The 23800-nt window shown below is 49.3% G+C and overlaps 1 protein-coding gene across 1 annotated transcript in view; it reads left to right on the top strand.

Moving 5' to 3' along the window:
- Positions 1 to 1760: 1760 nt before the first annotated feature.
- The window catches only part of MLLT6 (myeloid/lymphoid or mixed-lineage leukemia (trithorax homolog, Drosophila); translocated to, 6), a 40796-nt gene continuing 18756 nt past the window's right edge, over positions 1761 to 23800 (top strand). Inside the window, 8 exon segments of the mRNA XM_009882816.1 lie at positions 1761 to 1776; positions 2920 to 2999; positions 8037 to 8091; positions 9657 to 9765; positions 10268 to 10372; positions 11069 to 11162; positions 12350 to 12457; positions 21567 to 21665. Of these exon segments, the coding sequence (XP_009881118.1) occupies positions 1761 to 1776; positions 2920 to 2999; positions 8037 to 8091; positions 9657 to 9765; positions 10268 to 10372; positions 11069 to 11162; positions 12350 to 12457; positions 21567 to 21665 (666 nt within the window).

Here is a 23800-nt window from a genome sequence, read left to right as displayed (position 1 = left end):
CTCCCGAGAGATGGGGCATTTGCATTGTAAATGACTGGGAGCACGCCCCGAACACACGGTACCGGGCTGGAAAGTTTGTCCTCGGGTCTCCCAACAACAACAACAAAAAGAAATTAAAACATAAAATAAAAATAAAAGATGTATTTGCTTCCGTTCGAATCCGGCAGAAAGGCACGGTGATTATCCTGGTTGGTTTGTTTTGAATAACACGAAGGTTTCTGGTCTCATCTGGCCTGGCTGGGTTTCCATCTATTATTACCCGGTCCATCTACCAGCACATCTCCAGCTTTCCCCCGTGTCATCTCCCCCTCGGTGCCTTGATGCTCCCTCCAGCTCCGGCTCTGGTTGCCCGTGGGACCTGCTCTGCCTCTGCCTCTGCCAGGCGCAGGTCCCGGGCTCTGTAGGTTGGGTTCCGGACATTTGGCGTGCCCGTGCTCACGGCTGTAGTAAGAAGTCGCTTACAACCAGGTGACTGAAGGGGAGTTAAAATGAGGAAGCGAAGACGGCGGGGGATTTCTCTTCGTTGGGAGGTGATGCTTGGGTGTCTCCTGTCATCGGGCGGCCTCTCCAGGGTGCCTCCCAGTGACCTGGCAGGACAAGGGTCTCTCTGGAAGGACGCTTCTTTCTGTTTTCATTTCGTTAGTGTGTACATCTTCCATTCTTCCCATAATTTGTCAAACCACATGCTAGAGGATGGGTTTCTTCATCGCTCTCTTTTTTTTGAGGGAGATAAAGGGCATTGGCATCCTTATGCCCACTCGCGAGATTAATAGAAACGCTTTTGTTGGCTGGTAAGAACATTTTCAAAGGTGCAAGAACAATTTCAAATGTGTAATGCTTTTATTCTTTTAGGGTGCCTGTTTCCAGGCCTGCAGAGGTGTGGAGGCTGGATGTGTTCGCCGCAGCGGGCGCGTGGTGGTGTTTTGGTGGAGTCAGAACACGTTAGAAAAGTCTCGGAGGGCACTGCTTGTGTGTTTGGGAAAGACAACTGTCTATTGAGGTCTTGTAAGAGTCCTTCAGGATATAGTAATTCATACGGGGTGTAGCAGTGTGTAGTGGATGTTCTTCAACCTTCTTTTTAAAGCCTGCTCATAAACCTGGCCGTCGTGTGGTGTTTTGGTAGGCTTTTATTTCTTAAATAGAGACAAACCACTGTAGGGGATCATCTGGGTCATCTCGTCTCATTCCGTGCAATCACACACTGGGTTTGGTATCTCTTTGTACTGTTTGAATATCCACAAAACCAAAGTGACCTTTTGAAATAATTGTACAGTTAAATAAACAGACTTGTATTTTTTTTAAAAAAAACTTATAGCTACATGAGGGCTGATTCTTAAAAATATCAGTACTGTTTCTGTGACAATGGTTAGAAATCTTATCTTTCCAGTAAAAAATTAAAAATGTTAACAAAAACATCTGGTTGGAAATGAAGACCCTAGTAAGATAGTTAAGAACACTTACAAATCGTACTTTCAACTCTGCCTTACTTGTGTTCTGCGTTGTTCCGTGTTTTCTTCCTTGTTTTCTTCCTTTTTGAAGCAGCGGGCACAGAAGCTTGTGCTGCTCCAGCTGAGTGCTCGCCTTTGGCCCTGAGCCCGCTGCTAAAGATGGACCCAAGGCAGGCTCCTCTGTCATTGCTTTCATGTAGTTTCTATTTTCTCATGTGTATGCCTTGGCTCATCTTGCAGTCAGCTCTTTCGGTTTAACTCTACAATTGCGTTCGTTTTCCTGGCTGATGTGGAATAATAGACATTAGAGAGATGGAGAGAACCTATGGTGGGTCGTGCCTGGTCCATCCCCCAGGGAACATCACAGGATTGCTTCTAGCAGGATATTTTCAGATGCTTTGTCCAACCTAGTTTCAAATGTCTCAAGTGACTGGGATTCCATTCCAACTGCCGGTTCGCATTCGAAGGTGGAATAAGGAAGATATAATTTGTTCTTTCCTGGGAGACTCCTATACCCTCATCTGACATGCATAGTCTTACTTCTTACCGCTCTTTGCCAGCCTCTGTTGCTTTACACCCACCTGCGAAGAGCCCTTTCAGGGTCAGAAACGTTTCCTTTGGGACTCAGAAAGACCATTCTTGGATGGTTAGAGGGAGAAGAATGCCAAAGAAGGTGAACGGTCTTCAAGCAACATTGCCCCATCAGAGAAGGGAGTCAATTTTAAAGAAGTGGGAGCTGCAGCTTGCAGAGGGAGACCCTGAGAGCATCAGTAGTGTAGAAAGCAAAAGGCACGTACAGTATAGCTGGATAAAACCATCAGTTTTGTTGGGTTACCAGCTGGAGTCTTGTATCAACACAGAACCTGTTCCCAGGAGCAGTCCTAAAAAGACTGAATTTGGCGATCGTGGAAGCGTGCTGCTAAAGGCTGCTGCTGGATGTGAGTTACGGGCTTGAGGGTGTGCAGGATAAAGGGGAGTTTCGCTTGGTATCTGTCTGAATTATCACCGAGATGATTTCCTTCATGATGCTGAGATGTTATCTTAGTCCTAATTATGGTTAAGGTGCTTCATAGCCATCCACTTCATAGTTTTATATTTAGATGACTAGTGACACTTGGAAAGTTAAGGGGTAAGAAGTTGCTCCATTTGTGTTTGTTAGATGAGAATTAGACACAGTTTATGAAGCACTCGATTCCCACATAGGCCAGATTTTCACAGGAATTTTTCATACTGGCCATGAGCTTATTTGAAAACTTGAATAAATGTATAACACTGAAGCTCTTGCAAAAGGCAATCTGCTCTTCCTGGATATGGAAACTAGAAAGGGGCGTATAATGCTGCATAGATGTAATTTTTGGTTTTGTCACCCATCTCTGACTGATAACACCTCTAGCAAACTTTTATACGCACCTGAGAAATTAAACAGTTGATTTAAAGATGGTGTAATGAACTCTTTTTGCTTTTCTTCCAGCTTGCTATGGAATTGTCCAGGTTCCTACCGGACCTTGGTTCTGTCGGAAATGTGAATCTCAAGAGAGAGCCGCCAGGGTGGTGAGTACGAAGCACACTTGTACTTGGGCTAAATAGGTTTGTTCGATGCCCTTCATGTCTCTGCTGGAAGCAGCGTGGTCCCCTGGCAAAAGTGACAGAGCCTGGCATTTCAGTACTGCCGCTCCGCCTGTAGCCTGCTATATCTTGTTTATACAATAGGAATAATTGTATCAAACACTTCCGTACGATGCTATTAGCCATTTTGACCAAGATGCTGCCAGAGGTGCTTTTAAGCAAGTTAGCAATGATAAAATATTTGAGTCTGGAGACCTCAATCTTCGAAAAAAAATAATGGTGTTCTTCTAAGAGGTGGTTTCCCTGCTGTTTTTTCTATGCAGCTCCTCAGGAAGTTTTGGAGCAGAGGGAAGTTGGCATCACCTGAGATGCTGCTCTGCTGTCAGAGTTATCATACTGACTGACAGGGTGGATTGGCATTCGTATCTCGCAGCAACAGTCTCCTGCATAAAGTCTTCTGAGTTTGTAAAACAGCAGAGAAAATGACAGGAAGCTGGATCGAGGTTCAGTTTTTGTCTAAGTAGCAATTTAGCAGTACAGAACACTTTACAAATGTTCTTAATTAATTCTGGCATTTCCCGGTGAGGCAGGAAAGTGGAAACAATCAGGCCAGGACTGCCTCTTAGGTCCGTCTATGTGGCGAAGCTATTTGTGCAGTAAACTAGGCTGTGGGTTTATAGCACAGCAGCTACTCTGCAATAACTTCCCATGTGAGCCCTCATCAGATACGGCTGCACCAACCAACTGCTGAGGTGCCGGGGCGTCGATCTTTAACGTGCTAGCGATGCCATGGATGCCGCTTTTGCCATACGGTGAATCCAAGACAGCTTCCCCTCTTTGCTCTCTTAAATTAGACTTTGGCTTTCCTTAAATACGGAAGGCCTCGCGCAGCACAAACGACATTTATTAATGCCTGCTCTGCCTTCTGAGCTGGTTTTAGCTAAGTCTTTTCTGAAATACACAGCTAGCGAGGCTGATGTAGGTGACCTCTGAATCTGCGGATCTGCGCTGGCCGGAGCAAATAGCGTGCTCCGTCTCAGCTGGGCTCTCTGGTTGCTGCAGTACAAAAGTTTAATCTGTCTCACAGATGGGCGAAGAACTTGGCAAAGATGAGTGGATGGGGGAATTAGGTATCTGTACCATGCTTTCTACATTGCATTAACTCATTCCTCATTGGAAGCGGGAGTGTAAACAAGACCAGACTTTCAGACCTGAGCTCTTTTCCCATTGCAAGATGCTGCTTTTATGTGCACTGCAGTAAAGAAGATCAAATGTGTCTTTGAGTGGTTTTACATCCTGCAGATAGTTTCATAGCAAAGAAAGGAATCTGGATTTCATGGCCCTCCTTCCCCCCGCTCTCCCAACCGTGCAGGCAGAGAGAAGCTCTTCAGTCTTAGCTACAATTCCGTGTAAGCTGCAGTAATACATGTACACACAAGTCCTGCTCACCTGTGCTCCTTGCAAGGACTGTAACTTTTCACTTGCACATTGTACACTTCAAACCGCCTTCAAGGTATCACGAAAACAATACCCCTGCAGGTGGCTCCTTATTTCACTCTGCTGTGGTGAAATCTGTTAGACAATGCGTGGTGGGCTTCAGTCATGCCATTCAGTCCCGTGGCATTCAGCCTTGCTACTATTATAACTGAACAGTGATAATCTTCCTTCCTAAGCAGAGCTGGGTATGATTTCCTATCTAAATCCCTCACCTTTTCAGTTAAACACCAGCAGTCATAGCAACAGACACGCAGATGGGTAAATACTTAAAAAGAATCTAGTTCTTTGATGTAGAGAACAGCGTGATCAGAGTAAGGGAAATGAGTCAGGTCTTAGGAGATCCGTGCATGGCTCTGTGACTAAAACACTTTGAATTTGGGCTCCGTGGTCCAGCGAGGCTGGAGGCTGTGGCTGTTCCACGGCTCTGGGGTTTCGCTGCACCTCTGTGCCTGGCTTTCTCCAGCTGTAACAGGGGCATTGCCAGCCTGCAGACACTGCCTGCGGGATCTCCAACGAGAGATGCTGCTATTTGCGGACTAAAGGCACTGACAACGGCAGCAGGGTGAATTGATATTCGTATTTCTTTCATAATGACTGTGTGGCAAACTCCTTTGAAAAACAAGAATGTTTTTCTTCCCACATCTGCCTTCATAGAAGAATCTTAAAGCAGTTTACAAGCTTTGTCCATAACAAACGTACTTATTGGCTAAATATTGATACTTTTGCTTTGAAAATGAGATACGGAGGCACAGAGAATATTGTAGTCCTTAGTGAGTTTTTTTAAAACACAGGTCTCCTGATTTCTGTGTCTCTCCTTTGGAGAGATGGACTCCATCTCCTCTTCAGCTTTGGAAGGAGAGTTCTGGAGCCCTAACGTGGTGGTAGATCCCAGAGTTAGAAGCCCCAGGGGGTCAGGAGCTCTAACCTTGCCCTTCACAACCTGGTTGAAATCAAGCGAGCTCTGCTGTTTTCCCAGAGTTGAAATAAAAACCCCCGGAGACTGCCTGGGCCTCTGCAGGTTGAATAAAAGGAAGAGGTACCGCTTAATCCCTGCTCATAACCCCTCCTCAGATGCTCAGGTCCCTAAAGGATGCTGTGGACGCTATTGTGCTTACAGTAAGCAACTGAAAGCCCATCCACTTTGTAATCAAATTGTCTCGGAAGCCCGGTGAGCTGCAATGGCCAGAGGGCACTCATGTGAGGGATCATGTGAAGGCTTTAGCTGTCATTTCGAGGCAGGGCTATTAAAAGTCTTGTGTGGGGCCGATGGAGCTGTTAACCCCTCTTGTTACAATCAGAGCTTTGCTAATCGCATGGTGGGAGAGCCGCTTTGATCTGAGGGGTGGAGGGGAGAGCGGAGGGGCCTTTTCAAGTGCAAATTTCTTATTACAGTGTCTCAGTTAACCGAGTTCTTTTTCTGTCTTGGCTCTGCCAGGCTTTCCATAGTAATTGTGAGAGCAGCTCTCCAGCATTCTGGCAGCCCGGACCTAACCAGGAGTGGTGAGAAACACCTCCTGTGGTCATCCATCCCCGTTTCAAACTGAGTTGCAGGGAAAGCGAGATGGGCTGCAGAGGACGGCACCGGTCTCTGTCCCCTCATCTCTTATTTATACGTTATCACAGGGATTTCGTGCTTGCCAAAGGTGCCTGTTTGAGACCCCCCCACACTTGACTCCCAGGAAAGCGCCGGAGGATCGGGCTGAGCCTCCCTGCTGCCCATGGCACCGCAATCCGATTTATGGTGCCCCTCTGCCCAGGAGGTAAAGCTCCAGCAGAGGAAATCTTGAGCTTGCTTGAGGGAAACCACCTTTGTGGAAGGTCCTTGGGGACTGGTTGGTGGCGGAGGCTTTTTCTTGTGGCCGGTTATTGCTCAATACATTGTTTTTTCGCGGCATTGGAGCACCTGCCCCGAAGGATCGGGCGAAGGGAGCCGAGGGATCACAGGGAAGCACTGGCAGGCAGAGCGCACCACGTCCCGCACAGCCCGCCGTCTCGCTTTGACAGCAGGCACCTCATTTCAAAACTTTCTGACAAAGCACGTTTTCTCACAGAAAGGCATGTTTTTTTGTTTTGTTTTGTTTGTTTTGTTTAACAAATCAGATGTTTCCACTAGGGAAGGAAAAGGGTTGCGCCTTGCAGGTTTTTCAGGCCTTTTAAAAAGTCAAACAAAACAAAAAGCACACAGGAGTTTTCCCTGAGCGATGCCATTGAGAAAGACAGCGACCGTTTTTGGGCGGATCAGCCTGGGAGGAGCCCTTGGGGCCGGCAGCGTGTTCCCCCATGCGTGGCAACGCGCTCCGAAACCGCCCCAGCTCCCGCCGGCGCTTCAGAAGGGCGTTATGGCCGGGACACAGCCCTCACCTCGTGATCGGCCGATGCGGAGGCCGATACCGGCCGGGCAGGGCTGAAATTACTGAGGTGGGAAAAAATGAGTGCAAGGCCTCGCCCTCCGCCATGTTGTGCGGAATGGCGCCGAGGGCTGTGGCGCTGGGTTTCCCTGGTTGCTGCCATCTTGCCTGGCCGGACCTTCCCTGTCCCTTTGCCTCTCCCTCACTGGCCATGCATGGTGGAGGGGATGAGGCCTGTCCCCACCCGGGCCATGAGGAGACACTTCCGGTGGGTCTGGAGCCGCCGCTGGCCTTGGAGGCCTCCCTGCCCCGGGGGCCTGGTATGAGGGGGCATCTCCTGAGGGAAGGGGGCTCATCTCCAACCACCCCATGGCTGCTGCCCCATGGTGGAGGTCACAGCATGTCTCCCCCCTCACAGCCTTCCCCCAAAAGCAGCCATTAGTGACTGGGCATGGAGGGCGCACAGAGCCATTCCCTCACAGCCCGTCATGGCGCCAGGCCTGCAGCCTCCCACCCAGCATGGCAGCGCTGAGGGAGCTTCCTCCACCCCCGCGGGCGGCAGGGACTCTCCGGTGGCAACGTTCCCTTCGCGCCCTCTCCATCACACCTCAGCCTCCCCTGGCATTGGGTTTGGGGGTGGGGGAGTGGGGGGCGAGGAGTGTGCTCACCCGCCAGTCCCAGCCATTGGGGCCGGGCTCGCCATGGCCCCCCACGCCCCGCCAGCAAAAATGCCATGACAGCCTCACCCGCCTCTCATGAGACTGGAAAAAACATCGCAAGAGAAAGAGAGAAGGAAGGAAGGAAAGAGGCAAAGATAGATAATGGCTTCTTTTTATTTGCCTTCTGCTCTCTGAGTCATGGTTTTCAGTTTTACTCCCCAACCACAAAGACTAAAGCTTTTTTTTTTTAAAAAAAAAAAAAGCCCCGTGAAAGTCAAGGTTCGCTTATAGCCCCGTGGCTCTTGGTCTGAGGCTTTAAATACGTCCCCGTCAGACAGGACGATATTGAGCTGTGTCAGGGTATCTTTTTCACCCAAACCGCTCTCAGCCCTTCTTCCACTTCCTCTCTTTGAAAGCAGCCCCATCTTTCATAACCATGTTGTAAATGAATCATCTCTTTTCTGGCCCCCGCGCCCCTGGGAGTTAGATTAAACTTGTTGTTTCTGCTTAATTTCAAGAGATGTGAACTGTGTCCCCACAAAGATGGAGCCCTGAAACGGACCGACAACGGAGGTGAGTACCTCTGCGCGGAGCCGGGTATGTCGTGCAGAGCCTCCGGGGACTTGGCAGCTGTCCCGGGCACAAAATAATTCATTTCTGAGCCTATATCACCAGAAAGAGAAGGCTGGAGGCTCCAGGGGAATGAAAACACTCTGCCTTTTTCTTACAAAACTTCACTTTCTGAAGCCTCCCTGGCGAGAAGACCTTTCCTGGGGGGGGAACCTGCCGTCGAAGCACAGCCCCTGAAACGTGCACTTTCTTGAGTTTAACCTCGCAGGACTCAGGGCACGATCTGGCATTGTTTACAGAAACGTGGAAGGTGACGAGTTTTTTGCTGCACACTTGCGCAGCACCAGGGTGATCCTCAGGTTAACAGAGCCTCAGCCTTGAGTCCCCATCCGAGAGCAGGGACCAGCAGGCAGCAAAGATGTTTTTCTCTGCAGGACTTATCTGCTCATCGTTGATGCTTCTCAGCCTCTGGTGCTGTGAAGTACTGTGGAGTCTGATGACAGTTGTCAGGGCTTGCAGCTATTGATGCTACTGGCTGTATAGATCAAAATTAATTTTTCTCAAAATCTTACTTTTCAGAAAGGCTTCTGTACCTTCCTGCCACTTACCTTAAAGAGTTAAATTAGGCGAGGAGGTCTTCTTTTCTGATAGAGACCATATTTAGAGAAGAAGCCCTAAGTCCGAGATATTTTGTAGAAGCATCTGCTAGAGCTGGTCGTAAGCGCCAAGAGCCTTAGTGCAATAGCACAAATATCACGATGGGGGATTGTTTTATAATAACATAGCATCTTCTTCCAAGCATGTTATTACATGGTTTGATCAGGTCTGTGTAGACAGGCACAAGAAGTGTTACAACCGTGTCACTGTATAGAATTATATAGCCCATGTACTTACAGTGCTGTATAATTCTGTAATCATGGACGTTGGTTGCGCCTGCCCAGGTGAATCCATCCTAATTCTAGCTAAATCCTTCCACTGCAGTAGCCATACCAGTATGGATCAGCCCCCAACAGCTCCTGACCTTCAAACTTTCTCAGTTCTGTCCCGACCAGCTGGAATTTCAACTTACAGATCTGATTGGGAAGTGTCTTGGTGGATTTAGATTTTAATCTAACTTGGCTTGCTGAAAAAGAGCCTTCTTTAGCCGTTGATAACAGCCAATAAAGGGAGCTTTGTTTTGACTACACGTCAAACCTGTCCCATCAGCATCATTTACTGCTTGGATGCTTTTCCTGGGTTTGTTTAGGTCTTCAACTTTGGGTCTCAAGTCCTGAGGGGTTGCTTTTCAGCACGATGAGCGTTGTACATTTCTTTTTCCAAAGAAATCTTTGCTTTCTTATTTAATCTGGAGGTGGTATCCGTCTATCTTTCACCCACAGAGGATTTGATTCCTAACCAAGTTACAACAAGCAGTATTTCAAATCTAACATCTAACTTAAGTTGGCTCCCTTCCTACACTGTCTTCCTTCTCTCCCTCCCATGTTCGTCTGCAGCCCTGTGTCTGAGTTTAAGACTCCTCTGGGTTGCCCCATGTGAACCTCCGCGCTCTGTCTTGTTTGCTTCCCCAGGGTGGGCCCATGTTGTCTGTGCTTTGTACATCCCAGAGGTGCAGTTTGCCAATGTGCTCACCATGGAGCCAATTGTCCTGCAGTACGTACCCCACGACCGCTTCAACAAGGTAAGGCCATCTAGAAAGTATCATCTAGACTTCTGCCCCAAGTGTACTTGCCCTGCCTTGGCTTTTTGGGGTCATCTTATTCTACCACATCTCCTGTCCAATTTATTTCCAGGTACTCAGATTCCTTTAAAAATAATGCAGAAATACAAAGTAAATCCCCATTCTTGCAAATAACTTTTTGGTCCTCCATTTATCACCAACTCCCCCCAGCTTGAGCAATCTCTGCCTTGGAGTTACATGTTGGTTACTCCACATTTTGATCTGACACAGTTTTTATTAGGGGAGAAAAAGAAGATGCATGAGTTTTGTGCATGCCATTGAGAAATAACCCAGAGCTGTTGTCACAGAAGGGAGATGACTGGACAGAGTCATATATGTCACTGGACATAACAGAGTTATGCATTTGTGAAAGGTTTGCTTCTTGGTGAACAGTGAGAGTGAAACAGACACTTTGCCTCTTGGAGTAAGCACTTTTCCTTTTTTTTTTTTTTTTTTTTTGCTGTCCTGCTACATCTGTGAAGAGCAGGGCAGGGAGAGCAAAGCAGCCTCTGGAGCATGCATGGCCTGTAACCGACATGGCTGCCGGCAAGCTTTCCATGTCACCTGGTGAGTTCCGCACAGCATCAACCCAAGAATAGCCCCAGCTATTGGTTTTGCTGCTATGACTTTGAGGCCACACCAAACGGGTGGTGTGGGGAGTTGGGTTCATCACCCTGGGTTTATTTTGTGCGAGGGGTATCTCATCCTTGCTCAGTTTGTGAGGGGAACTTCCCCAGGAAGGCTGAGGTTTCACCAGTGAGCCTTCCCTGCTGGGGATTTCCCTAAGACTGTGTGGAATCCAAGAAGAGAAGAGATGAGTCACAACCCAGGAATGTTCCTTCTCCAGTAGAGCACATGCAAAAGTATCATCTAGACGATTTTAAGGGCTGATATCCTCATGTACCCTCGCAGCCTGAAAACAACATTGCCTATCAGCAGAACAGGGAGATTCCCAGCTTTACATGGATTCCTTGCTCATGATATGTCTTTTGTTGGAATTGTTACTGGCCTCCCAGGCCTCCCTTAACAAAAACAAAAGTTGCAAGACAATGTGGTAGAAAAGTACTGACGATTTTGAAGATCTTAATATGAATTAAAAATAGTCTGAACTTTTTTCCCCCCTCCTTGCATACTGTTTGTCGAGCAGAACAGGAAACTTCAAGACCCTGCCTGGGTATCCTGAACTATTCTTTGTCCTTTGATGGGACATGTAGTCTAGTTGTACAATTTGCTTTATCCTCCTCCTAATTGCATGTATTTCAGTGCCCAGATGGCTGGCCTCTTATGTGAAGAGGAAGTCCTAGAAGTCGACAATGTCAAGTATTGCGGCTACTGCAAGTACCACTTCAATAAAATGGTGAGTTTCTTCATCCCTGCAGTGGAGTTTTTTTTGTCACATATAAAGGCATCATCTTTATCCCAGACTGTATCTGTGCTCAGAGCAGTAAGAAACACCAAGAACACATAAACACCGTCTGCAGCCTGCTTCCCTTTTCAGCCGTTCAGTCAGCGTCATTTAGGAATAACGATGAATTTATATTTTGTATTTCTATAGCATCTTCAAACCCATTTCAAAACTAAGTCCCAGGAAAGGAGAGCAGCCATGGTGTTTGATGCTCCAGGGAGTTTGGGGTATAGCCGAGGCACCCTGGGCAGGAGTGTAACACAGAACAGCCAGAACTTCTGCCTGAGGACAGAGACAGCCCAGAAGACGCATGGAGTCATTCCCTGTTTAAGGGATATTTGGGGCAAAGGACTTCCCCCTATTAATTACAGTACTGAGAGGCAAGAGAGGAACCCTTTTCCTGTTCTGCATAATTAGTAGACACCTGCTCTCCCCCCTGCAGCAGAAGGAAACTTGATCCTCTCACTACAGCTTTGTGTCTCAGTGGCTCCTTTGTTGCTGGCCTTTCCACTTTCCTTCCTGCTTATCAGTGCTGTCACATACAGTGACTGATGTCTTGAGCTTCCCCTCAAAGTCAAACTGGAGGACACCTTCCCCGCCCTTCAGGTACCCTCAGTACCTGACACAAGTGTAGCTCTGTATCAGGTTTACTGATGCTGAGATAGATAGCCAGACTTCTGCTAGTGCCTGGAGTCTGAGAACAGGGCGTCCTTCCACGCACGCCCCCACGCCCCACTCAAGACTGAGAGCTGGACACTGCTATTCAGGAGCACTGGTGTGTCTAACCAACGTTGCTGCTACTATTTATCTTGTTGATTACAGAATGGTCTCTTAGCAGCTGTGCCTTTCTTCTTACAAGTGGCAGTGTGCATAGGCCACCAAGAACCAAGGATTTGGGGAGTTAGATCTACATGCTGTTTGTAAGCCCACTAGTATGGTATCCGCTGTGGTCCCCATGATAGCAACCAGGCTGGGTATCTGGTTCTAAAAGAGTTTAGTCCTGCCTGTGGTAGACAAGCCATTTACTGTAATTTTGCTCACCGTAACAGTGAAAGCTGGGCTCTGTAACACTGTTTCCTCTCTCTTTTTCTTTTTTTCTCCCGTTCTTCACCTCCTCTCCCCTTCCCCACTTACCTCAGAAGACTTCACGTCACTCTGGAGGTAGCTCCTTCATTGCTGGAAGAAGGAGTCGATCCACATCTCCCACTCAAGAGAAGCACGTATCCCACCATGAAAGGCCAAAGAAGGTAAGATCCGCACAGAGTTTGTCAATCCAGAGAGGCACAGTCACGTGGGCTGGAGGTGAGAAGGGGAAGAGTGTGCAGAGGGCACCGATGGCTCTTCAGGTGAGCCATTACTCTGCAAAGAGTTTCACAGTCAGATCTGAATAGTGGCTGCGTTTTTAAACAGGCCTCTAGAAATGTGTATACAAACAGAGCAGCACAGCCGTGGGGAACGTGTGGCCAAGTTTGCATGTTCAGATTATGCCAGAGGGGTCTTGGCAGAACGTGCCTATTAAATGTGCAACTGTCCGCTTTCTATCTTGCGGCAGGTCCTCTCTGAGGATCACATTGTGCTATGGTTTCCAGCTACTGAGTTGATCTGCGTGGAAGTAGCTTGGGCTGTGGTTTTAAATGCAGCAGCTTGAGAACAGAAACTGGAGGTCGTTGTCCTCAGATCCCAGAGTCCAAGTTTTAAAGGACAAAAACATACTGATTAGTAATCAGCATAGTGGCCAGCAGGTTAATTGTAGGCAACAACAATAATTAGTATAAACTAGGTAGCATTTTTTTAGTCAGATTAGCCAGGGATTCCACCTGCTTCAAGGCTACCTGTGAAAATAGTTTATCTTCATTAAACAATTGTGTAGAAGAACATTGCATGCCAGATCTGACTGGTGCAATAGTTATTTATCTAACTCTAGTTAAGATGTGCTCATCAAAACTGCTGCAGTGTTACAGGACATGTTAACAGCACACCAAAGTTCATAATTAACCAACTGACTCACGTGACCAATGCTCATATTTCAAGGAAAAGCAGCAGTGAATGTAGCAGGCAGAATCCCAGCAGACTCCTGGGTTCTGACTGGGATGCAGGTTCCAGTGTAAAGGGTCTGTACCAAAAGAAATGAGGAGGCCAGAGGCTTCTGAGGTATTTGTCATTTATAACAATAAATAGCCCTAAAATGCAGGACAGCGTTTTTTGGAGGATTCGGGTTCTAAGGCAAGTGGCAGCAGAATAAGAAAACTTCCCTAGCTCTTGATACAACTTTTGTAATATCAAGGATCCACAGTGTAGTACTGCCACTCTCCTTTGTACCCCATCTACCCAAAGTGGTGGGGTAGGACCTGAAGCAGAAATAACTTATACAGGGATATGGTAAGTATGTCAGATAGTTTTTAATACTTCATGGGCCATATCCTGTTTTTTGTTAACAGAAATCCAGAATTAGTCTACCAAGCAACCTCTGGATATATTCCGCTATAGTCAAAAGCCAAATTTGCCTTGTTGTGTAAACACAATTGGTGATACCCCTGCAAATCGCAGCGCAAATCTTTTAAGTCTTGCCATAGGTGTCTGGCTGTTTACTTCTTTTCTGTTTGTTTTGGTCCTGTTGCAGTAGGCATCCTCACGATGCATAAACAATTTTGAGTGGTAATGATAATGACCCACATCCAGAAACAGCCCGATGACACTCCGGTGGGTTATGTGGCCGAAGTCTGATGGATCTCAGCCCAGTCTCCTGGGGACAAGGGCATCCAGGCTTTCAAAAGCGGTACGGCCATCAGTTAATACTGACTGACACCCTCCTGGCATGCCCAGCTGAGAGTCCATAAATTGTGTGGGCAGGAAAGCCGTCTCCCTCTTTATTTACAGAGGTTATCCCGCAATATCCAGTTTGAAACGCCGCCCGCCACGTCCATTACGTGTTTGGGAAGCTTGCCCAAACCGTACCTGATACATGGGCAAACAAGGCAAACCTCGCTTCCAGAGCGGTGCCTGCCCTGCTGCCTGCACCACGTCAGTAAATTTCCTGCTGCCGACAAGGCGAAAGCGTATGGGGAGTATTTACTCCTCTTGTGTGTTCAGCTGCTGCGAGGAGAGGAGGAGGCGGGAGGGAGAAAGAGCATCTGTGCCGTGGACGGGGAGCGAGCGCTTGGCACAAGGTGCGGGGCTGTACTGGAACGTGCTATTTTTAGCCAACGAGCAGGCAGAGAGGGTGGGGGAGAGGGCAGGATCGGGGTGATTGACGGCGGCTTTGGAGAGCTCAGCTGTAATTATAACTGACAGGCTGTGCGAGTCCAACGCTGGGGGACCGTACGAGGGTTTCTGTATTTGCACGGCTTCTGGTGGCCGGGGTGGGAGTGCAGTCACGTGCCTGGCAGGTAGGAGCAGGGGAGGTGCTGCTTTCCCAGCTTCGGTTGGAAAGCAGGTCAGCGCCAGGGGGAGAGCGAAAACAGGAGGAATATGGATTTATTTATAGGCTTCTCAGTGGTGCTTGCCACTATTGTTAGCCTCTGGGTTACTCACAAACGTGCAGAGACTCTGTCTCGCTGCTGCCTCACCGCTCTGCCCTCCTGATGGTTCATCGCGGTTGCGAGCAGCAGATCCGATGGAGGCCCCTTCCCGCGCCGGGGTTGCTTGGCAGGACCACAGCGCAAGTGCAACATCGACTCCTGCCACATAGAGAGGGGGAGTCAGCATGGAAAGGGGGATGAGGTGCGTAAAGCCGTGGAGATGAGGAAGGCGCTCCGGGCTTCCAGGGGTGTTGCGTAGTTCGCAGCTCTGGGAGCGGTTGTGAGGTGCAGTGTGGGAACACTGACCTTTCGAAGGGGTACCCGAAGAGGGGCTTGAGCCGTTAGTTCCCACATCGTTTTGGAGTACGTGACTAGCAGCGCATGATCTAATTGCACATGTTTCAGGGGAACTGGGCGTGCGGCTGTGCTGACCTGAAGCAGAACAGCTTTTCCTTGAGCCTGTCCAGCTGTGCAGCCGGCTGGTCCCGTCCTGCCGGAGCTGGAGGCGTTGCAGGGGAGCGGATCACTCGGCGGCAGACCAGAGCACGTGTGTGCGTCCCTGGGCTGCAGGTGCTCCTGGCTCTCCGCTCCAGAAGGAGCTCAGGGCCTGACAGCTCCCTTCCAGCGCAGGGCTGTGGCTGTTTACTTAGGCTTTAAGGAGGAAAACTCTGGCTGAGTTAATGACTAAGTGAGGGGCACAGGATTTAACCCGGTGGCTTCAGTAAGACAGCAAAGACTCGGGATTTGGATTCCTAAGCCCTGCTGTAAAACAGTTCAGCGTTTGTGAAGAGTCTTGTTCTCTGCGGAACAAGGGACAATTGTGATGTGGGGACTGCGAGCCAGCGTCAGCGTCCCCTGCCTCTTGCAGGCACAAATGATACCAGCCCAAGCATTTCCTTCTGTGCTGTCCTGAAAACGGGAAAGCTCCAGGCTTTGGGTTTTCCTCAGGACATACCAGGCCTTAGCAAAACCATCCCCATTTATTTCTTTGGAGTTGGTATTGCAATGTGTGTGCTCTACCCTGTGGGAGCCTTTGCAGGGTTTTTTTTTGTTTAAAAAAAGAAAGAAGAAAGAAAGAAAACAATAGCTAAATACCAAGAAATTGCTGGATGACGCACAGGGGTTGAATGAAGTACAGATGTTCTGTCACCTATATTGTCTGCTTGAAATGCACAGAAAAAAATTACCATGCTCCGTGGAATGAAATTTGTCACACCAGGAGCAGACAGGAGCACGTGCGCTACAACATTTTTAGGCATATATCCCATGGAGGGAGACAGTCATCCAGTGTTACTCTTAGTGAACACCTGGAACCCATAAGCAAAATCAGGAGACTTTTAATTTGGATGTGGGAAACTGTTACGAGAGGATCGGTCCCTGCCCGGTGACAGAGGAACGAGAGGCAGGCACTCGGAGTGAATAAGCCCACCTGCAGGTGTTGCTCAGGTCTGGGTACAGAGCCAGTTCTCCACAGTCGTAACACACTTTTAGCTCCTGAACTGCTTCCCTAGCCACGGGTGGGCACTTTATGGAGGTTCAGGGCCTGTCTGTCCTGCTCCCCTTATCACTTTAGCACCAGCCCAGGGCAATGCTTGAGCCCTCGGTCCCACGGTGTGTGAGCAGATGCACAGCAGAGCCTCCCTCCCCACTGCCATTGCCCGTCTGGACCTGGTGCCAGTGGAGGAAACGAGCCGAGGCTCCGGCCCGGCAGACTCAGCGCGCTGGAGAAGTTGTACCGGGCTGAAATCTAAACCCGGTGGGTCTGTGAGGAGGGGCTTTGTGTTTGCATTGGAGTTGGTGACGGAGGTCTGCCTCTTGGAGTTTTGTGTCCACGCAGGCACCGAAGGGCAAAGTGGACATTTTTTTCAAATGGGATGCAGGTGGCTGCTTGCAAGGCCAGCACAGGATTTTTTTTGGAAGGAGTACTGAACTTAAATCTGCTCTGTTGTAGCTGTAGTAGCCTCCCTTCATTGCATCCTTGACCGCCTTTCTGTGACCTCTTGTTATGTGGGTGTTTCACCGCCCCCAGCAAATCCTTCCATTAGCAGGGGGTGCAGCAATAACTTGAGAGCACGCGAAGCCGGACGAGGGCTGGCCCTGTGGCCTGGTGCAATACCTCTCGTGCTCTCAAGAGTGTGTCTCAAGGCAAACTTGTGAAATCCCCAGCACGGCCCTGGTGCAGGTGAGGTTGCAGGCAGAGGCTTAGCCTCCCTCTGCCCGGTGCTGCCTTCCTCCTCGCTGCGGCTGCCATGGCTGCAGCCCAGAGCCAGGCCTCCTTCTCCGGGTGCGGGAGTTCAGAGAGCCTGGGAAAGAGGGAGGGAGCAGCAGAGCCCGCTTGGCTCTTCCCGGCTCTTCCCTCCCTCCTTCCCCTGCCCAATCTACTTTTAATGATCCAATTGCTGGTGTCCAGCAGATTAGAAGAGGGGGGCTCGGGGAAGGGGAGACGGCGGTGGGGGGAGCGAGAGGAGCTGCGCACAACCCTTTTTGGCAGCGAAAGATCCTGTTTCGTTCCTCCTGCGCTGGGGAGCTCGAAGGGAGATTGTGTCGCCGGCACGCCCCCCATGCAGCCGCGCTCCCCCCGCCGCAGGCTCGGCCTGCTCCGTGCCCACATGCCAAGCCCCAGCTGCTCAGTCCTGCATGGAGAGAGTTTGTTTTCCATGAAGTTGGTTGCTGGGGGCAGGTTCCTGTTCCCTGCAGACCGCAGCTCGCCCAGCCAGCCAGCCTGCTGCAGGGAGCACGGAGCCGCTGCAAGGTAGGGCTCGGCTTTTGCTCGCAAAGATGGGATGGGGGTGTTGAAAGGTTTTCTGCTCTGGCAGTGCATCGTCCCTCCCTCCTCCTCCTCCTCCTCCTCCTCCTCCCCGGAGTCCTGCTTCATGGCAGGTCTCTGTGGGCAGGCTGGGCTGTTGGCAGTGGCTGTGTTGTCTGTGAAGTTTCCTGCAAGGAGGGTTTGCAGAGGAGGGTGCCTGCGTGCCAGGGATATGAAGTGCCGGGCACAGAAAAGCCAGGAGGGGAGAGGGCACTTGAGAAGCAGGGGACCAAGTGCTGCTTCCCCCCTGTCCCCTTGCCCTCCCCTCGCTTTGCGCCCTGCGGCTCTTGCAGGAAGCATTTGGAGCCTTCTGGTTCCTGGAGAGAACCCACATGTTTAAAAGCCTCTGGTGCAAGCTGGGGAACGCCCCGGGTTGTCTGAGGGCCTGTCAACACAGGCAAGATAGCCAGGAGTGACTGAGCACCCTGACCATCTCAGTGCCATGGCGTCTGCGGGCAGACGAAGTAACCTTCCCACCAGTGCCTTGGTCTGGGGGCAGCCGGCCCGTCTGCAAAATGTCCGTGGGGTAATGGAGTTAATTGTCCTGCCCGTTTAACACCAGGCACTGCATTTCTCCAGTAATACTGAAGAAGGTGTCAGATCCTGTTGCCCTTCTGAGTACCCAAAAGCATTAGAGAGCCATGGTGGGTGCTACGGGGTGTGCGAAGGCAGCGGGCACCCCAACTCGGCAAAGCTTTAGGGCTGCTGGCTGCAGCCCAGAGGGCTCCTGGGTGCCTGGTCCTGTGGGTTTCCGCTGTGCCCAGGCAGGACTGGCACAGAGAACCCGGAGAGGAGGTGGTATGGCAGAGGGAGAAGTGCTTGGTAAGCACAACGGAGGAGCAAGGTGTGCCTGTGGGCATGGCCCGGGGCTGCGTGCAGGGACACCCAGCAGAACTGCCTTCGAGCTCCTCCTCAGGCTGCGGTGGTTCTGGTTTCAATGCAGTCCTTTGAGCAGAGCACGAAGACTGGTCTCTGTGGGACAGATTTCCTAAATCGTTTGAGTGCAGTTGCTCAGCACATGTAGTCGGGGCCAGATCTTCAAAAGAGCTCAAAACCCGGCGTTTAGCTTTTTGGAAAACCTGACCATTTGTTCAAGCATCTAAATGGGAGCTGAGGCATTCCAGAAATCTGGTCCCTATTGTGCAGGCTGGGTTCTTGCTGAATATGTACATGTGTACGCACTCCTACATATAACCAGGGGACTGCGCAGTTAGCTGTTGTAGACTCTGCGCTGCCGACAGCGAAGGGCGATTTTTCAGAGAGGAGACAGCCAGGATTTTGAAGCTGGAGGATGTGAGTTTGGTGGTCGCCATCACAATGAAACTGTGGGAGGTTTTATGGTTCACTGCGGTGGCAGTCAGGACATTTCTGCTTTTCCCCGTGTGTGCGCATGTGTGAATGTGTGCATATGTAGGTGCGTAGGTTCATTGTCATTAGCCAAAATGGCTTGGCTCTGCCTTGGCTCATCTTGACCACGATACGTGAAATTAAATCATTACAGTGCTGGCTGGCTCGCGTTTGCAGCATTGTATCTTATTCCCTCCTCTTGCAACTTCACGATTGAAGTGCATTTGGGATTCGGGGTCTGAAAATGAGAGAATAAGCTTTGTGGTATTCAGAAAGTTTAAGGACCAGGGTTTGTGCAGTTATTTGGCAAAATGTATTGTAATGAGGTGTCTGGCTCCTGTTTTCCATTTCTAGTTTCCGAGAGTGGCACTGGCAACATCTGCAAGTAGGCGAGCGTGTGTCCGGGTGCAGGGGGAGATCCCTGACTTTTCTTTCTGAATTTTTGGATGACTTTCTGTGAAGTATCAGCAAGTTCTCTTCTCCCATGTGCCCTGGTTTTCCCATTTGTAAAATGAGATGTAGATATTAAAAAACTCTCTTCAGCTCGTTGAAACTCTCTGCTGTGTGCTATTAAGGGAGTGCAAATTGTTACTACTACTGGAATAATGAACGCTGATGTGCGCATGGTCTGTGACAAGCTGCTTAACTAACTGGGACACAGTTTCCCTGTCTTCCTGTCCTAGAAGACCCGTGAGAGTTAGACAGTGTTTATAGCATGAGAAGTCCCCAAGTATTATGAGATTTAGTAAAGATTTAATTTTAATTTGTCTTTCGGCACTTAGTCCGCAGAAAGCACACTTTCAAGCTTTCCTTGTTCGCTGCCAAAGCTGGAAATGTGTATTAAAGAAAGAGGAAAAAAAGAAAACGGAGATTCTTGTAAAACACTGTAGCTCTAGGAACAGCGGCTTTAACAGATATGCCAAACACCAGGAGTCTGGTGATAAAATGATGGATATTGGCAGCGTTGGTTGTGCACTCAGCAAGTGCGGCGAAGCTCTAGGCTGGATTTGCCTCCTTTTTTCACCAGCTCATCCCAGCGAAGCTTCTGTGGCCTCATGGCGGGTTTAGCCTGCAGGGTCACTGGGGGCTGCAGCATGGGCCTCCTCTTCAAGCGCAATGAAAATTCAGCCAAACCCGCACTGGAAGGAGCTGATTCCTGGAGCACTTTTGCTTCACTTCTGCTTCATTTCCTGCCTGCCTCCTCCAGCCTTTTCCTCCTGCCCTCTCTCTCCTGCCCCTTTTTTCCCCCATTTAGCATATTTAATTATTCCACTCTCTTCTCTCACCCCCAAAAACACACAATGGAGCTCATATATTTGCTGCAATTGCATCTTCCCCTGACAGCATCCCATCTTTGGCATGTGCTGGCAGCTGTAGCCTCGGGGCTTTGCCTGCTCGAGGGAGCAATCAGCAGCTTTCTGGAGTCAGTGAATTTCGATGTCTCTGTTCTGGTCTGACCACACCTTCGCTCCAGACTGAGCACTTCAGCTTCTAGAATAAAACGCCCACGTGAGGGAGTTGTACCAGAACAGGCATCCTTTGCTACAAAAAGGGCTCAGAAACAAGAGGATGGATTTTTCTAAGCCCTGCATCTCATGCAGGTGTTTATCTGACAGCAGCTCTCTGGCTCCGCACACCAGTAACCACACTGCGAAGTCTGGAACTCAGCAGAAAAGTTTCTGCAGCTTCAGTAAAGAAGGCCACATCTTTAGCTGAGGTTGGTAGCATGGAAAAGCTCCTGTAATCAGTTGAGCGTGTTCCCATGGGAGCGTGCAGCAGAGGAAGCAGGAGTGTGTGATGGAGGATGCTCTTCTATCCATCCATCTGTATGCCAGCTGGCCTGGGCATCCTCAAGCCCCACTGACTTCAGTCTTTTCAGTCTTTTCTCTGAAAACATCTCAGTTTTAGCATAAACATCCTGATAGCACTATGTAAGAATAAACTCCGTGGTTACAGTCCATTTCCCAGGAGAATATAATAAAATCAGGGCAGACAGGACTCAGTGTTTCTCAGGCCACGATTTTTCTTTGGTTTGCAATTTGAAGAATCCCATGTTTCTGGAGTTTTAGTGAGAGAAAAAACAGGATGAAGAAATCAAACTAAATAGTCTGTCTCCTGTTAGCAGAGATGGACCCAGACCAGCTGTCTCTGTTGGGAGGGGAGATGTGGGGGATCTCTAGGTTAAGGTCAAGCCTAGGTTCTGAGATCTCCACTGACTGATTTCTTTACCTGTGCACGTGCAACACATGCTGAAAGCAAGATTCTCCCGTTGGCTGTACAGGGTGGATCTGAGAAACCCTTGAGGAAGGTAGAGAGTGAGGGTGAGGGGGCACGGAGTCCCTTTGGGGAAATGGCAGGAGGAAGGTTCAGGTTTCTTGAAATCAGCCAGAGCTTGTTAAGTCCTTCCCTATCATCTTACCATAAACTGATTCGTGGGCTTCTGTTGATATTCTGCACTCCAGATGTTGGCTGCAGCTGGGGTAGAGATAGTGGGATGGTCCCAGCCAGAAGCTGGGATGTGGGGGAAGGGATACTGGGCTCGTGTGGATGGGTGGAGAAGCAAAGAGGAATATGAATGTATGGTTGTAAATCCACCCCTACACACCCTCCTTTCTTTTCCCTTACAACTGCTATTCTCAGCAGAGGAAAAGTTAGCCTTCCAGTACTCTCTGATTTCTTTTGCAGAGTCGGAAAGACAAGGAAAGACCTAAACAGAAGCACAAAAAACGTCCGGAGTCTCCCACCAGCCTTACCCCATCCTCGGTGCCCGTCGCTGCAGAGAAGGTACCAAACCCAGAGGATGTGAGCATGTGAACGTAGGGTGGGAGGGAGGGCAGGGGGAAACCACAGGTGCTAGCTTTTGTAGGAAGTGGAGAGGAGAGTGCAGAAGAACAGAGAAAGGGCTTTTGTCCGTTTATTTTGATTCCCGATTTGTCACATTCTCGCTCTCTCTGCCTGACTCCCCACCTCGACGCCCACCTTGGGAATTTAACACGGCAGCTGTCTTGATTTCTGTCAGCACTGACGACACAATCATGGAGCTAAACTCCCAAGTGATTGAGCTGTAAGTGCCAGCCTGTTTTGCAGCAGATGTTCAGATTTGAAGCTCTCGCAGAATAGATAAATATCCATGGTTTGGCCTTTTCTGCTGCCACATTGTAAACAGCTCAGGCAGGTGGATAAGCAAGGCAAGGCTGTGGGAGGAGGTGTTATCCTTTATTAGACAAACTGATAGAACTGAGGGGGAAAAAAACAATCTTAGAAGCACATAAGATCTTCAAAGTGCATAATAGAGGTAGCTTTTCTGTGTGAGACAGCAGAAGGTCGGTTTCTATTTAGTTCCTTCATTTCAGGAAAATTCAGGCGGAGGGGCACAGTGCAGTGGCCTATTTTGCTCCTGAGATGTAGTGGCAGTCCGGTTCCCTGCTGGGAAGATGTCCCTTGTGCGGGTTTGTCTCCCCAGTGCCCAGGGCTGGTGGGGCACAGTCAGGATGTCAGTGTATTTCTGCTCTTCACTGCTGAAATCGTGCTGCTGACTCTTGCCCCGGCTGTAAATCAGGATAGCCCAGAGCTTTCTGTGATTCGTCCCAGCCCCAAACTCCAGTAATGCAGAATATACACAGTGGAACTTGCCTCGAGCTTGCATGCGACAAGGTGAAGGCCAAGTTTGCAGTTGTTCAGGGTCAGGGAACAAGTGAGGTTACTCCAGCGCCTGGACCTTTGGAGTTGCGCTCTTCTCTCTGTAGAGGGAATCTAAATTAATGCAGCTCCTTAGCAAGGCTGTTCTGGTGTAAGCGCGAGTAGGACTAGGGCCAAGCTCCTGCTAGAACAAATAAACAACATGTCCAAGGAATGTCCTTTTGTGCACAGAAATGCTACTTGGAAAGGCTTGGGTGTCCTTTACATGGCAGGACTGCCTTGTGAAAATGAAAATTCACAGGCTAACAGTGTCTGCATATGTGAGAAACACTGCAGGGGCAGTCTGGAAGAGTGAAAGCTCCTGCCAGTCAGCACAAGGTTGCTTTGGGTTAAGGCTGAAGAGGATTTTCTGTGTTCCGTGTGCGGCCAAGCCTGGAAGCAGGGAGTAGATGTAGGTCAGAGCTGAAATGGCAAAGCTGGTCTCATGGTTCTCAGGCTGGGAGAAGCAGAAAGTTAGTGGGACAGAGCGAAGGAACAGCCTCTGAGCTGCAATCACTCTTGCTTTACCTGTGCTCATGTTAGGGCAGCTCGGCTCTGGCTTTTGGGAACAGCAGATTCACCCAGTTAACAGAGCTGTCAGGAACTGATGGCCTAAGAAGATTATTTTCGAGCTGAACTGAAATCCAAAACCTGACTCTTGGCCAGCTAGAATGGCTGTTAGACAATTACCCACTGTCTCCTCCAAAGCCCTGCCAGACCTTTATAAATAAAGAGGGAAGGGTGCAATTCAGTTTTACAGGCAGCTTTCAACTCTTTGTGAGCTAAAATTCAGGAGATCCTAATTACTGTAGCTGTGCTTAAGTGACAGGGTTTTAGTGTTTCCCTAGGGAGTTATTATTAATCCTCATAACACAGAGTGTATTTCCCTTGCTTTTTTTTTTTGTGCATAGATCCCAAAGCATTGTTCAGACTCTCTGTTACCAAAGGTACCCACTCCAGATCAAATCTAAGAGCTGCTACAACCTCGCACAAACCCCTCAGGGGGTGGTTGTATGAGGCTTTCTAGGCAGTTGCATCAGCGTAACATTGCACGGGTTAGACTAATGTAAAACCTTGAGACACATTAATGTAGCGTGTCCAAACAGGTTTCCTCTTTGACGCCAAAACCATCTTTGTCCTTTCTGGGTCTTAGATTAGTACAGCTCACCCCAGTAGAGTGTACTGGGGAGGGAGTAGCGTAGATGCAGCAAACCAAAAGCTGATGTGTGACCATGTGGAAG

This window comes from Charadrius vociferus, unplaced genomic scaffold (assembly GCF_000708025.1).
Source record: "Charadrius vociferus isolate BGI_N301 unplaced genomic scaffold, ASM70802v2 scaffold1070, whole genome shotgun sequence".
Lineage (NCBI taxonomy): Eukaryota > Metazoa > Chordata > Aves > Charadriiformes > Charadriidae > Charadrius > Charadrius vociferus.
This window is presented reverse-complemented; position numbering and strand designations above follow the sequence as displayed.